This window comes from Dendrobium catenatum, unplaced genomic scaffold, assembly GCF_001605985.2.
Source record: "Dendrobium catenatum unplaced genomic scaffold, ASM160598v2 fragScaff_scaffold_716, whole genome shotgun sequence".
NCBI classification, from domain to species: domain Eukaryota; kingdom Viridiplantae; phylum Streptophyta; class Magnoliopsida; order Asparagales; family Orchidaceae; genus Dendrobium; species Dendrobium catenatum.
In genome coordinates this window covers 7,450,300-7,466,965 of record NW_021319178.1, presented here as the reverse complement: position 1 = coordinate 7,466,965, position 16,666 = coordinate 7,450,300, and the positions used below count along the sequence as shown (strand labels likewise).

Here is a 16,666-nt window from a genome sequence, read left to right as displayed (position 1 = left end):
AATTACATGGGATTATATATAACATAATTCTAAAGCTCTTATTGAACTAAAATAAAATTTTTAAACGTTAAAATAAATTGCTAAGTAGACAAAATGACTGCATTTTTAAAGTCACCGACAAAAAATCTAAAATAAATACTCAAAATGTTTATAATTTCAAGCTTTATAACATATAAAAATTCATGCAGTGAAAATTTTACTAATAAAAAATATCCTATTTTTTCAATAACGGACACACAAATTTGATCGAAAAAATATAAAAAAACATAAAATATTTGAAATCAGAAATACTGTATGAATTCCTTACAACAAGATAAACAAATCTTCCAACATATCTTCACCACCGCCGTCGGCCGACGCCACCCACTTCCGCCAACCATCACCTCTTCCATCGGCCTCCACCATTTTTATACTTTACATAACATTCATTTTTTTAAGCAAAAAAAAAAAAACATTCACTTCTATTTATTTTACATTCATGAAAAAAACTCAAAATACTATTTTACACTAATTTTTTCTTACACTGAAATCTTTTTTTTTAGTCAATTAAATATGCATTTCTTATTTTCTTTTACACCAGACTCCTTTTACAAGCAAATCAAACCGCTTAAACCCTTTAAATCCTACATAAATCCTTCTACCAAGAAGCCCTAGCTTTGAATTGTTAAATCTTTTAATTAGACGACCTCTTTAAAGCGGCCAAATGAGGAAAAATCTCAGTATCTCGTCACCGCCAGTAAGTATTCTCATCGTATTTTCTCCAAAACTAATTCCTCAACATATCTGTTTAGATCTTTGTTGATCGGGAGAACGGAAACGATAGGATAGAAATTGCGCTGTGGACGGAAATAATCGGCGGGCGAATCTCCGATCAAAATTTCCGGAGAGGACTGAGGAGAAGTCAGAGAGAGAGGGCGAGAAGGGAGATGAGATCTGGCCGGTCCTGAATGGACACCCTAACTGGCAACTTCATTGATCCCGCGCTATCTCGGCGGAGGCAGGGTGCTTCGGCGGGGCTTGCTTTTTCCGGTGGTTAAACTGCCGGTCAAGCGGCGGGGCCCGGTTTCGGCTTTTAGGGTTTCGCTTGACGTTTAAAGTTGGGGATGGGAACGGCGTCCGAGGGTTCCGATGAAGGAGGGGTCGCAGGCGACTGTGGTGTTGGGACGATTGTGTGGGTGCGTCGTCGTAACGGATCGTGGTGGCCTGGGAGGATTCTGGGTTCAGAAGACTTTGCTGAGTCGCACGTCATGTCGTCGAGGCCAGGAACGCCGGTGAAGCTTCTTGGGAGAGAGGACGCCAGCGTGTGAGGCTCTTCGTTTATTGTATAGTATGATATGCTTATACTGTGGCTTTATGTTATTTTGATAGTTCTGTTTGGGTTTCATTTCATCGAATCATGGAATATTTAAAAGAAAGACGAGCATGAAAGATAGAGAAGATCTTGTGAATTGGTGATTTTCCTTATTCCTTATTTCCTTTTCTTACAGAGGTTGTTTTTATTGTCGCAGTGTGTTTGATCACTTATTTTTATTTTGTTTTTCAAATCCCTCGTTTCTATCTTTCATTGGAATTTGTGGATGAGTGCTATTTTGAAAATACTTCAGAGCAGTGCATGGTCTAGACTCAAGGTTTCTTACCCCGTCACTTTATGTTTCCATGGTTTGAAATCTAGATTCATGCTATTTCATTTGGAAATATGTTTCTTGACCCAGTAGAAAAACTCTAAATAATTTGATGTTAGAGTTGTGATCATTCAACAATGATCAAATGTTACTGATTTCTCATGAATAATTTGTGACTGGAAATGCTAGAGAAACAAAAGGTTATGGTCAGTATATGATGCAAGATAGTGAATTGAGTGTAACTAGGACGAAAATGATTATTTACAACAAAGATGTAGTAAATTGATTGTTGATAGATGATGGATAGATAGTTTCAATGACCGTTTTTTACCATTTTTTTTCTTTTCTTGTGGATAAATTGAGAAATTCTTATAGGTTTTTGTTGAAAGCTAGGAATCACGTTTGCTTTGAAATACCTTATGTGTTTGTGCCAAAAACTTGTCATACATAGACACGTCCTTGACATTGTTCGACACATGTTTGACACACTCTAAATTGTGTGCAAGCATTTAAATAAATTAGGTTTTGACATAGTTTGACATGTCAGAAGGACATGTTGGTGAGAGATTACTTGTTCTAAGATATTACAACAACAACAACATCATGCCTTTATCCCACTACGTAAGGTCGGCTACATGAATCTTTTTTCTCCATTGTGTTATGTTAAGAGTTAAATTTTTATTTAAATCTAATAAGAAAATGTAATTTCTAATATTTTCTAATGAAGTTTTTTATCTCTAACTTTCTTAACATAGTCCAAATCTAATACATCTACTCTCCTAACCAGGTCATCATAAGGCTAATGTTTTATGTGACCAAACCATCTAAAGTGTCTCTCTCTAATCTTATCTGCCATCGAAGCTACTCCAACCTTTTCACATATATGCTCGTTTCACATTCCGTCTCTAAGAGTGAAGCCACTCATCCACCCGAGCATCCTCATTTATGCAGCCCTTAACTTAATTTTATGTTTGTCTTTTAACGACCAACATTTTGTGCCATAAAAATTGTTGGTCTCACCACCATCTTATAGACTATTCTCTTAAGTTTAAGGGGTACTTTTCTATCACATGATAGACCCGATGTATTCCTCCACTTCAGCCATCCAACTTGAATTCTACTAATAATATCCCCATCTATTTCACCATCACTTTGAACAATAGACCCGATATATCTTATTAATGACTTGATCGCCCAAAGTCACAATCCCCCTATTAGATCTATTACTACTAAAATTACACCTAATGTATTCGGTTTTAAATATACTAAAATGAAAACCTTTAGACTCTAATGTTGACCTCCATAGTTCAAGTTTATCTTGAACTCCCTCTCTAGTCTGATTAACAAGAAGAATATCATCAGCAAAAAGCATGCACCCTAATGATAAATTAATGTTACATGCAAAATAAGTAACAATCAACAATGATTAATTATGCTAATGTTGGAGTATTATTAGCAAATGATAACTATCACATATGGTCCAACATTTCTTTTATTTATTTTTCTTTTGTTATTTTTATGCTTCTTTTGTGAAGTATATGTGTATCATATTATACTTCACTAGGTGATGCTTTTAACAATAAATGCTATACATTACATATTTTGTATTAATAATTTATAAAATATAACGTTATATATGTTGAAAGAAAATGAGTGGCCTTGGAATATGTGTTTGAATTATCCATTAACAAATAGGCCCACAATAAAGATGGTTTTGGGTAGCCAATTGGAGAAAATAGTTTATGCATTATGTAGAATATGCTTTTTCCATTCCTTTGTTTCGTAGAATCTACTTCAATTATGGAAAATAGAAGTTAGTTATATACCCAATGGTTTTACTTATATTGAGTGCTAGAAGTACTTGACGGGGTTTTAGGATATTCTTAGTATTTGTTTTTTGGATGCTCAATTATAACATGGTTGCTTTGCAATAATTATCAAGTACATGAAGTGCCAACTAGAAAAATGCATTTGGCCAAATTACCTAAAGTCATGTTTGGCACTTGTTTGTTGTCTAAGGTTCCATTCGTTCTACGTGGGTGCATTAATATATGGAAAACTATGTTTTAGAGTCAAGCTTGGATAAAGCAAATGTTAACCACTATAAAATTCTACAATGTAAAGGTCATTTATGTGATTTTTGTTTTGTTTTGTTTTATGTGTTATGATTGGGTATTTTCTAATCATTGATGCATATTTTTATTTAAAATTTTAAAGATCTTATTGGTTGCAGATAAGGGTGTGAACGATTCGAGTCGAGCACGAGTTTGGGTTAGTTCGAGCTCGGCTCGTCAACGCAAAGGCAAGCTCGAACTCAAGCTCAAGCTCAACTTGAGCTCATATGGTGAGCTCGAACTCGACTCGCCGAAGTTGCAGTAGGCTCGAGCTCAGCTCGTGAGTATGCCTCCTTAGAGATGTTCAAATTGCATGGTCGACAGAGTGGGCTCGCTAGAGAAGGAGGTTGCTTGGGACATTAACTCATGAGCTTTTCTCACGGGAGGCGGGCTTGGCTGAGGGGGTTTAGAGAAAAACTTTTTATTAGAAGAAGAGTAGGAGGTTTTAAAAAAAATATATTTAATGATCTTTTTTTTGTGAAAGTAGGACAGCAGCTTTCCCAGGAAAATAACAATTGATAGCTGCGTTAATTGAACAATAGGCTTTTTTATTAGAAGAAGAGCATGAGGCTTATTTAAAAAATAATTAATGACTTATTTTTTTTAAAGAAGAACAACAACTTACAACAACAACAACATCAAGCCTTTGTCCCACTACGTGGAGTCGGCTACATGAATCTTTTTTCGCCATTGTGTCCGGTTAAAAGTCAAATTCTCATTTAAATCTAATAAAGTAAGATCATTTATAATATTTTCTAACCAAGTCTTTTTAGGTCTACATCTACCTTTCTTAACATAAGTCAAACCTAATATCTCAACTTTCCTAACCGGGTCATCAGAAGGCCTCCGTTTAATGTGACCAAACCATCTAAGGCGACTCTCTCTAATCTTATATTCCACTGGAGCTACTCCAATCTTTTCACGTATATGCTCATTTCGTATCCTATCTCTAAGGGTCAAGCCACTCATCCACCTAAGCATTCTCATCTCTGCCACACTTAACTTAGTATTATGCTTCTCTTTTAATGGCCAACATTAGGCACCATAAAGCATTGCAGGTCTCACCACCATCTTATAGAATTTTGCCTTAAGTTTAAGGGGGACTTTTCTATCGCACAATAAGCCCGATGCATTCCTCCACTTCAACCATCCAACTTGAATTATGCTGATAATATCCCCATCAATTTCACCATCTCTCTGAACAATAGATCCAAGATATCTAAAATGTGTACTCTTATTAATGATTTGATCGCCCAAAGTCACAATCCAATCACTAGGTCTATTGCTACTAAAATTACACTCCATATATTCAATTTTAGATCTACTCAAGAAAAATCCTTTAGACTCTAAAGTTGACCTCCATAATTTGAGTTTACCTTCAACTCCCTCTCTAGTCTTATCAAGAAAAAGAATATCATCAGCAAAAAGCATACACCAATGTACATCCTCTTGCAAATGTCTAGTGAGAAAGAAGAACAACAACCTAAAAAAAAAAGGAGGAAGCACATAAGGGGCAAGGTCGCGAGTTATGTGACAATAAGTTTCAAATTTACCCGATTTGGACAAATTCAAATCTTATAAAAATGAGCTTTCGAGCTATTCTAAATTCCTTAGAAATATTTTGTATTTGTTTTGCTTCGTACCAAACACCTGAAAAATGAAAATTTATGTTTTCTTTTTTATTTTATACCTTTTATACATCAAACCAAACGACCCATTTTAGTCTTTTTTGAGTTATAAATACGATCGTCTAGAAATGCGAAAGACATTGTATGGTTGAATAAATTCCCATTTTCTCAATTATTATGCGTGTTGCTGGATGTGTATTCTTCGAGAGCTTTGCAAGCGTTGATGAAAATTTTCCTGCATTATTTTTTTGGTACTGACGTGAGCCATAGATCTTTTGCTTGATGATTTCTATCCTATTGTTCATCTAAATGATTTAATGATCGGTTTGTGTGTGATGTTAAGATATTTGTCAAGTTGATACTTCTTAATTGTTATAATTTTTCTCAGGCTTCATGTGGAATTTAGATTTTGATAACTTATCATTTGGATGAATAAAATGCAGCTTTTTATTTTGCATTAAAAATGACATGCTTCTCTTAAATTGGAAGTTACAAAATTGTGGTATTGTGTTTTTTGTATGTCTCATTTCAGGTTTACATTAGTGATTTCTACACCTATCACATCTTACATTATATCCCTTACTTTGGTTACATGCGCGTCTGTGTAATTTGCTCTAACTTCATGCATTTCTTTTGTGACATTTTATGCCGGGCAAAAGATATTTTTTTTGCATACAACACAATTGCTAACATTGTATTAATTTCTCCCTATGCTTTTATATAAAGTGTAAGATGAAGACAGATCAAATATATTTACATTTTTCAAACCTGTATAAGTGGATTGATAAAAAAATGATGGCGAAGTTCTTTGTACATGAAGGCTTAAAATATGCCAAATGGGACTATTCTTCTCAGACTGTTGTTTGATTGAACTGCCATTTTGTTTTCTGCTGAATGCATAAAATCATTTTGGCATACAATTCCTTTACAAGATTGTCCTCATTAAAACTGTTTTTATTGTATATGATTGACAAGAGAATCGTTCTATGAAGCTTCTATATGACATATCCAAGTTTTTTGTGAACGGGGGATATCATTTATAACAACAACAACAACATCAAGCCTTTATCCCACTACGTGGGGTCGGCTACATGAATCCTTTTTCTCCATTGTGTCATATTAAAAGTCAAATTCTCGTTTAAATCTAATAAAGAAAGGTCATTCCTAATATTTTCTAACAAAGTCTTTTTAGGTCTATCCCTACCTTTCTTAACATAAGTCAAATCTAATACCTCTACTCTCCTAATCGGGTCATCGGAAGGCCGCCGTTTTATGCGACCAAACCATCTAAGGTGACTCTCTCTAATCTTATCTTCTACTGGAGCTACTCCAACCTTTTCACGTATATGCTCATTTCGTATCCTATCTCTAAGGGTAAAGCCACTCATCCACCTGAGCATCCTCATCTCTGCCACACTTAACTTAGTATTATGCTTCTCTTTTAATGGCCAACATTCGGCACCATAAAGCATTGCAGGCCTCACTACCATCTTATAGAATTTTCCCTTAAGTTTGAGGGGTACATTTCTATCACATAACAAGCCCGATGCATTCCTTCACTTCAACCATCCAACTTGAATTCTGCTGATAATATCCCCATCTATTTCACCATCACTCTAAACAATAGATCCAAGATATCTAAAACGTGTACTCTTATTAATGACTTGATCGCCCAAAGTCAGAATCCCCTCACTAGGTCTATTACTACTAAAATTACACTCCATATATTCCGTTTAAATCTACTCAAGCGAAAACCTTTAGACTCTAAGGTTGACCTCCATAATTCAAGTTTACCTTCAACTCCCTCTCTAGTCTTATCAACAAGAAGAATATCATCAGCAAAAAGCATACACCATGGTACATCCTCTTGCAAATGTCTAGTGAGAACATCCATGACTAAAGCAAAAAGATATGGGCTTAAGGCTGATCCTTGATGTAACCCAACCGAAATAGGGAAATACTTGGTCAATCCACCTTTGTTTGAACACAAGTAATAGCTCATGCATACATATCTTTAATGATTTGAATATAAGCATTATTGACTCTTTTCTTTTCAAGAACTCTCCATAGCACTTCTTTTGGAACTTTATCATATGCTTTTTCTAAATCAATAAATATCATATGTAGATCCTCCTTATTTTCATTTATGTTTGTCTAAATATATTCTTCAGTACAATTGTTGAAGGATCTGCCTTAGCTTTTTGATGTAACTTATAACTTCCTTTTTCTGTTCTGGTTTGTATATTCCATCGAGATGAAGCTCTCGTTGCTCATAGTGTCGTTGTTAGCCTATTGCATGTGTTTGTACTACAACAACAACAACAACAACAAATCTTTATCCTACCATGTGGGGTCGGCTACATGAATCCTTTTTCTCCATTGTGTCCCATCAAGAGTCAAATTTTCATCTAAATCTAATAAAAAAAGGTCATTTCTAATATTTTATAACCAAGTACTTTTAGGTCTACCTCTAGCTTTTTTAACATAAGTCAAATCTAATACATCTACTTTCCTAACAGTGTCATTGTAAGGCCGCCGTTTTATGTGACCAAACCATCTAAGGCGACTCTCTCTAATCTTATCTTCCACTGGAGCTACTCTAACCTTTTCATGCATATGCTCTTTTCGCATCCTCATCTCTGCAACACTTAACTTAATATTATGCTTCTCTTTTAATGGCCAATATTCTGCACCATAAAGCATTGTAGGTCTCACTACCATCTTATAGAATTTTCACTTAGTTTGAGAGGGACTTCTATCACACAACAAGCCCGTTGCATTTAGTTTGAGAGGGACTTTTCTATCACACAACAACAACCCCGTTGCATTCCTCCCCATCCAACTTAAATTCTACTAATAATATTCTCATCTATTTCACCATCACTCTGAACAATAGACCCAAGATATCTAAAATGTGTACTCTATTGCATGTGTTTGTAAATAGATTAATTAATGTTTCTTTTGAGATTGCTTGGCAGGCCAGATGGCGGCAGCACCTCTCTTTAGATTACTAGGCTTTTACCTTTGTCGAGTGATATTCCTTTCTAATAGTTCGTGCATTTCTCCATTTGTTAACCCTCTTCGTTTTTCTCACAAATTTATCTCTTCGTACAGAGATTGGTATAATTTAGAGAAATCCAAACGCGTCAAGCCATTCCGATGTGGGGAGTTTGATGCATTTATAGAAAGGGCTGAGGCCTCTCATAGTATTCCTATTAAGAAAAGGGAGAAATATGCACGTCGGGAAGATGCCATTCTGCATGCTCTTGAACTTGAAAAACAACAGCTTGAAATGCAGCAGGAAAGCAAAGCTATCTCATGCCATGCAGGTCATAAAACTTTAGGCTTATCAGAAAGAGAATCAAATCATTACTCTTCTGAAGTTTATGTTTCGGGCTTACCAGCAAACCAGGAATCTCAAACATCTTCCAGGAAGATATCTTCATTACTGGATGAATGCCATCTTGACCATCCATTGCCTATACATAGAAACAGAAAGGTTAAGACAAGCATTAGTGAGGATTACAAGAATGAAATTTCAACTCATATTAATGTAGAAGATGTCAGTCCTGAAGTTGTTAAGTCGAAAGGAAAGCTCTTTCTTTCTGTTGCTGGGGGGAATTCTGATATTACTGATGATGATCACAGTGATTTGCTTCCTCACGGTGGACTTAACTCTGGATATATAAGTCAAGCAGCGATTGACAACAATTTCTCTGCTTCTAAAAGGAAAAATCTTCTGCCTGGTGCAATTAATGACAATCCTGCTAAAAAACGGGCTAGGCGTCGCCCTCTTGTCAAAGTTTTACTGAATAGTACAAAGTTATCGGTTTCTCATTCCTTTCGGCCCCACCAAGATCTCGGTGGTGACACAATGCCTACAGAAGAACACTTTATCAACATAGCCCATGATGCACAGAAGAACAGCACCATACATTCGTCACCCGATGCTGATGATCTTTTAGATTATTCCAGCCATTCATGGAAAAAAACACCTGCGGATTCTGGGAATGCTTACCAGCTGCAACAAACTGGTTGCATATCGAATGAGAGCACACCATCTAGATGGACTGAAGAAAATGATTTCGATTCTTCTGCAACAGATTCTGAACTTGAGATGGCTGGAGCAAAACTTAGATCAGGTAATTAGCTGTATCTGCTTTATTTTTCCATTTAATTTCTTGTATTACATTTATCTTTATTTCTTACAAGTCCTTTCTTCATGGTCTCTCTCTTACATAACTACTCCCTTTCATTGGTTATCTTTGTGCTTCACCTTGCTCAATGAATGTGGTGTTTTGATTTTAATGGAGAGAAACATTTATAGCAAGAGAAAGCACTTTTGAGTTTAGTACTTTGGTTATATATATTTACTCTTCAATTTCAATAGTTCAGCTTTGCTGAGACTTCTGACACTTCTAAGTATTTTGAGTTGCTTATTTTGGCTTGATTTATTTATTATACAATTTAAATTAAAATTTAAACATGATTTTTTTGCTTTATTTAGCGTCCTGAGACTGCTTTTGCAACTTGTTCAATGATGGCACCATTTATTTGATTGTCATAGAGGTTTAATCGGTAACTGTCATCCAATTTATTTCTCGCTCCTTTTCTTTTTCACAGATATTTGGATTCTTTGTTCAAGTTTGTTTGGTTGTAGATTTGTCTAGTTGATAAGCTAAAAATGAGAAGGAGATGGTCCGATGAGAACATCAGCAGGAGATTTTGACGCGTTTATCAAAGGAGGCATCGGAGATTGACGTCGAGGATCATGAGCCTTTATTTTTTATACATTTTATGTATTATTTTTTTTTAAATATTTCAATTTTTCCTATTTTACTCCTATGGGTAATAGCTTGTTATTGTAGCCCTAAGGGCACTCTAGTCCTTTTTCTTTTATCATGTTGAGGCCTATATATAAGGCTCCATTTTATTGTATTTGGATGATGATTTAATGAATATAATTTTCGGCTTTTGTCTTCTTCATTGTCGTGAACTTTGAGAGAAGAAAGAGAATCATAGGTGAGGGTGATTGCAATACCCGTCAGTATTTGGAAGAGTCAGAGACTCGCGGCTTATCTTTTTCCTTCCCCTTGCATCCGACCACCTCCCCCATCTTCCCTACACTCGCCGGCTCCCTACTCAACTCCCCGCACCCAACGGCTCCATCACATTGCCCCCTTCAAATCGAGGGCCTTTCCCCTTGCCGCCGCCCCACCACCCCACGCCACCGGCCTTCTAAGGCCTCCAAGCCGCCGGCCTACTAAGGCCTCCAAGCTGCCGGCCACTAGTGCCCACAAGTTTGAATTCCAATTCAATTTTCCCCTTAATCCCTTTCCTAAAATAGCTTAGTATTGATTAAGAAAGTTTCCTATTTGAATTCAAATTAATATTTGAATTTAAATCACTTTCCTTATTGATAAAACTAATTTAGGAAACCCCTTTAATTAAATCAAATATGAAATTAAATTTTAGATTTGATTTCAATCACTAATTAAAGTCAAGGGCCCACATACATTGAACCTACACATCCTCTCTCTCACCTCATACGGCCAGCTCCTTCCCTTGCCTTTTATCTCTCCAATTTAATCCCTAACCCCAATTAAACTCCCCCATTAATCCCTCCTAAGCCGCCGGCCCCTATAGCTATTTTTGGGATAATTTGGATTTCAAAATTAGTCCATTTCCCTCGCATCGAAAAAATTGAAATTAAATTCAGATTTTCTAAGTATTTATTCCACCTCCCTAGCCCTAAACCCAAGGATTCCCCACCCAAACCCTAGCCGTCCTGCTCCCTTTCCCTCTCTACCCGAACCCTCAAGTCACCTGTTCCTCCCCTACCTCCTTCCTTCACAAGCCACCGACTCCAAGGATCCCAAGAAAGGAGTATCCCTTATTCATGGATGGCCAATCCTGAAGTCGAGCACGATTTCGCGTATGATTCTCAAGGGCAAATCGACACTATTTAGTCGTCGTTCTTCAACCCCGATTGGGAGCTAGTGGATTCCGTCGACGATTACGTCGACCTCATACTATTCTATCTAGCTGAGACTATTGACGAACAACGACTCTCCGGACAGTGGCAACTCGTTGGACGTCCACCTGCGTCTCCTTCTCTGGCTACCTTCCCGTGGATCAAGAACGTCGGCGTCCTAACTCTCTTGGTGACGTCATTTGGATTGCTGAAAGTCTCTCTCCGCTAAAGCCTTTCATAGAGTGTGAGTGAGAGGAAACTCTTGGTGAAAGTTCTAAATATTAACCCGGGGATTCTTATTACGGCATATTTAGTTTTACTGTATTTTCTAATATTATTTTAGTTGTTTTGTCCTCCTAACTTGTTATTGCATGTCAAAACAAAATGTCAATTGAGAATTCTTAAATTTAATTATTGCGGTTCATTAATCTTAAAGTGGCAAGCTTTACATAATTTTTTTTAATCCCTTACAAGTCCTGTTTGTATCACTTCATGGTCTTGGTCTACGTGTGAACAAAATCCCAATGTCTAATGCTGAGGGACTTTTCTCGTGAACTTTTGTCGGAGAATTTAATGTGCTTTCAGCTTGCCAGATTTTTTTTTTAAAGTGGAGTTGGAGAGGAACTGTTCTTTTCTAATATGTGAACCGGAAAGGACGTTGGCTTGCACTAAGAGCATTCACCTGGGAGAAACCTACCCACCAAGTCATCCTTGTGAACTGTAAAAACTTTGATCTTTACTTGGTAGGAGGGGCTTCTCTTTTAGAGCTTTTATTGACTATAGTATTTAGCTAAGATTTTAAAGAACAGTTAAGAGAACTATCCTGTCCAAAATCACATACTCTCACATTGAGAGAGTGATTTAAAATATTCGTTACTCAGAATTGTTAGCAACATATAATAGGTCAAAGAAGGATGTTAGCTTGTTCCGCAGATGTTTGTCTTCAAAACCAAATAAGCTACTGAGACAAAAGGGTTTGATCCTAAACTAGGAGTGTTGTCTCCCTTTGGATATGCTCATATTCTAGCTCTTTATAACTTAGGTTTATCAATATAATAAGATGCAAAATTGTAGGGAATTTAGAAAATGCTTCAAGAGTGTTGTTGTCTCCCTCCAGCCATCCAGCTCAATCACAGAACCTCCTTTCCTTCCCCTTGCCGCTGTCCACAACAAGCAGTCAGCTGCCAAGATTCGGCGAGCCAGTCTCCAGCTCCAGATCTTCTTCGGGCATCAACTGGGCCTTCATTTCCATCTGCCAGACTCCAGATTGCAGCCCAGTTCTCAGCCACAGGTTCTGTTCTTGGAGTTCACAAGAACTGCACCTCCTCTTTTCCTCCATCTCTCAACCATCCCGCCCTTTCCCAAGGCCTGGTCCTCCCTTCCTTCCCTGGCAACCGCCCATAGCAACCAGCAGGATGCAATCTCAGCCTTCCAGGCCATTTCTGCCGCCAGAACCAGGCCTTCAAGAACCAGCCCCAACATCTGCGGCTCCCTTCCTTTGGCTTCCTGCTGTCCTCAACTAGCAGCTCTCAGGAATTGGGTTCCTTCCCATACAGCCAGGCTCTGTAGCTTTCAAGAAACCAAAGTTTTATCAGAATTCTGTAAAGACAGAATTCCAGAAAACTCTCAGTTTTCCAATTTCTGCAGAACAGCCACGAAAAACTTTCTCTCTCTCAGGTTTTTGTAAACCGGTTCCCTGTTTTTTCTCGTATCAGTTTCTCCCACCAGAAGGAGAGAGTTAGAGCACAAAAACAGCAAGCAATTGGGACTAAATATATTTTGGAGCTTTTATGATTACCATGTGAATTTATGTTATTATGAGTGGACCAAGTAACTTGCATGTCCATTCTATGCTCTATTTCCAATGCTTGATTGTTTTCTTCCGTGCTGACATTTTTCTAATTGAAGTATCAATTGATTAATCTGATTTCTAGGTGTCACTCAACCTTTAAAACAGACTGGTGAAAGTTCTATTGAGAGGGGCATGTCACACTGGCATCTCAAAGGAAAGCGCAACAATCGAATTATATCAAAGAGGCTCCATGAATATGCGGATGGAAAGAACATAGGCGGCCCAGATAAATTGAATGTTCAATTTAGAGAAACATCACCTGAAGGCAAGACAACAACTTCCTACAACATTGGTAAATTTGACTCGGCAGCAACACCTACTGCAACTGGACCAGAATTTTCATCTGAAAAAGAGATTTTTTATGATACAGAGGAGGAGATGTTTACTGGATTAGGGAACAAGAGAGATGACTTGGAGAGACAACATAGTGATTTTATTGATTCAGATGATGACCAACAGTTGATATCTGAGCCAGGCTGGGGAACTGTGAGACCATTTCAGATGTGGAAGGCATACTGGGAAGATCCTGGATATAATCTTGACCAATTTTACACCACCCCTTTTAGCTACAGAATGATCCCAATGTTGATAGATGTAGATTTGAAGGTTCAAGCAAGATATCAAGGAGAGCATGTCCCTTTGGTTTCTCTAATGAGCAAGCTAAATGGCATGGCAATTGTAGGGCATCCTGTCCATATTGAAGTGCTAGAAGATGGATCTACTGATCTGCTTCTTCCATCAAATGAGTTTGAAGAAACAGCAGCAGCTCCACCTATATGGAAAACTGCTAAAAGAACTTCCATGCACAGGCTCCCTCGATCAAATGCCGATCGATCAAACAACTCATTCACCGATGGAAAATCTCAGTTGGACTTCTCGGCTCCAGAAGCGAAGAAGAAGAGATTCTATTATGCTCACCGATCCGCTTCAGGTAGGTTTCAGAGAAAACCTCTTAAAACAGTGAACTTATCTTCCAGCCAGAAAACACGAGCACTCTCTTCTTTTGTTTCTGAGAAGAAACTCAATAGTGGAAGTGCTGGCTTGGGTGGGTTGATCGAAGCAGATGGATCAATGCCTCTAGTAACATGTATACCTACCAAGGTGGTATTCAGTAGGATACTGGAATCAGTTGGGAGGCCATCTGCTGCTGTGGCTCGCCGAGCTATAGTAGCCAGTGCTGCTGATAAAGGTCAATTTTAGTTAAAATTTTCATTCCATCATGATTTTAAATGTTATTACTAGCAGTTGATTACTGTTTGGCTTAAGGATGATTGGTGTCCTTAAGCACAAACAGTTTCATTAAACATGCTTGTCCATCACAATGATTACTGATCACTTGGCTATAAAGCCTTGTGATCTCCACCATTGTACATTGTTCTAATCAGAGACCATGTTTAATTGATTCAGAAGAGTTTTTTTGAGATCTGATCTTATTAATACTGCTTGGGCATAGGCTCAGCTAGCTTGAGCTCTAAACAAGACTTTCATTTTCCCAACCAATTGTCTTGTGTGCTGTACTAACTGCGCCATTTAGATCCAAATTAGAATTTGCATGTTTTTTGAGTGATGTATCAACGGTGATATTGATAATTTAACATGCACAGCAACACACACAAGAGATGTATTTTTTTGTGGAAGACTTGGTAATAGGAAAATATTACGGGACTTAGCTTAGCTGAAATAACTTCAGTAATGTGAGTGAAAGATTATAACATATGTGATTCTTTCTAAATATAATGATAATCTTACTATAACTGTCATTTAGGTTATGATTGATGAGAAGCATTAGAAATTAGATGATGATGGGCAATCAAATTGGTCATTCTCTAGATTAGAGGGGAATTGTATTAGGAAAGATGGCGACGGTGTGATGTTGATGGTTAGTGTCGGACCCGACACATATTAGATTGGTTGACAAAGCTTTAAAAGTTGATTAGCAATGAATGGTCAAATTGGTTTTTCTTTTGATAAGAGGAAATATTTATTAGACTATTGGTAAGATAGGCGTCATATATCGGTGGTTGATAGATGTTGGATGCTAATCATTGGTAGGCATCATACTATAATAGTAGATTTGGAGCGTTAGAAGTGAGACGATGGTGACGGTCAATTCGACTGTTATGGCGATAGGAGGGGAGATCGAGCGATAGGAGGGGAGATCGAGGGTATAGTAACTCATATCATAAGTCAAACAATAAAGGACGTTGAACATTCGTTGGCTAGGAATGACGAAAGTCGGGCTATGATGGGCAATTGATTTTATAATTCTCTTGATAGGAGGGGGATCAGATGATTGGGAAGATGAGCATCAGATGATGGTGCTATATGGATGTTAGACTTATAGTTGTTTGCGTATGAGAGTCAAGAAGAATTTTAAATGTTGGGTGATGGTGGGCTATCAATTTAATATTTTCTTTTGATGGAGAGGAGGTTGGGACTTATGAGATGATTGTCTAATTTTTCTTTTGTGTAAAGAGGTAAAAATATCCTTTAAGACTCAGAATTGTGAGTGACATTTGAGAATTGTTATTTTTCTTCTGCAGGGCTGTTAAAAATGTTTGTTGTCAATGAATAATTTGTGTTTGGCTATCTATGAAGATCTTATTATGTTTGCTTGTTATGAAAATGAGCTGAGTTCAAATGAATATTTTAAGCATATTTTTTTTAAATAATTTGAATGCAAACATATATTTGTTCAATTTTGTTTGACTTATTAAACCCCACCGTATTTAGTTGGGTTGGTGGGCGAGCATGGTTGGGATCCCCCAACCTATGTTCGATTCTCCTATCATGCGGTGAGAAAATAACTGCGGGTTTTGCACCTGTGGGGCTGGTTGCTGATAGACTTGCTGAGAGATTAGTTGCGCTGACTCTTATGGGGTGGCAGTGGGTAGATGCCTCTATTCTAAAAAAAAAAGTTTTGACTTATAAATAAATATTATGTTTTGTGTATGATTAGTCTTAAAATTTAAATTTTTCATAATTCGAACCTAATAATTTTGTCAAAGTTTGAAAGAATTGAGCATGAATTTGATGATTACAAATAATTTTAAGTACAAGCTGATTCAAATAAAATAAAAATAGAATTAGTTAAAAGTGGACACATGTCAAACGCTCATATTCAATTTTTTTGGGGAACATTTAGATCAATTAAGTCAAATTCTTACACAATTTTAATCTAGGACTTTTTTATTAATAGTCAAAACTTCAAACTAATCAAGTTGAATAAAGCTCATATTCTACTTATTCACACCCTTATCTTCGAGGTTTTGGCCTTCCTTTAAAAATAATTTGAATCTTAGTTGTGTGGAATTGAATCAATGCTTTATAATTTATTGTTTCATTCTTTTGTTTCCAATTGGTTTCTCCCCATCTTATTGAACATAGTATAACTTTGTAATTTTTTTTTTAATATAATTTTCTTTCCTTAATTTATTGAGTTTAGATCTCATATTAAAAAAAATATCAATTAGCCC

The 16,666-nt window shown here is 36.9% G+C and overlaps 1 protein-coding gene across 5 annotated transcripts; it reads left to right on the top strand.

The window, feature by feature from the left end:
• Positions 1–601: 601 nt before the first annotated feature.
• On the top strand, positions 602–14,611 carry LOC110114939 (uncharacterized protein At1g51745-like). Of its 5 annotated transcripts, none has more exons than XM_020848001.2 (3): positions 602–736; positions 8,479–9,506; positions 13,273–14,611. In XM_020848001.2, the coding sequence occupies exons 2-3, from the start codon at positions 8,657–8,659 to the stop codon at positions 14,388–14,390; spliced, it is 1,968 nt and encodes a 655-aa protein (XP_020703660.1). In that variant the 5' UTR covers positions 602–736; positions 8,479–8,656; the 3' UTR covers positions 14,391–14,611. The 5 variants fall into 5 exon arrangements, with proteins under 5 accessions (XP_020703660.1, XP_020703657.1, XP_028551890.1 ...); XM_020847998.2 differs by lacking the exon at positions 602–736 and adding an exon at positions 743–1,303; XM_028696057.1 differs by lacking the exon at positions 602–736 and adding an exon at positions 1,161–1,322.
• Positions 14,612–16,666: the final 2,055 nt, after the last annotated feature.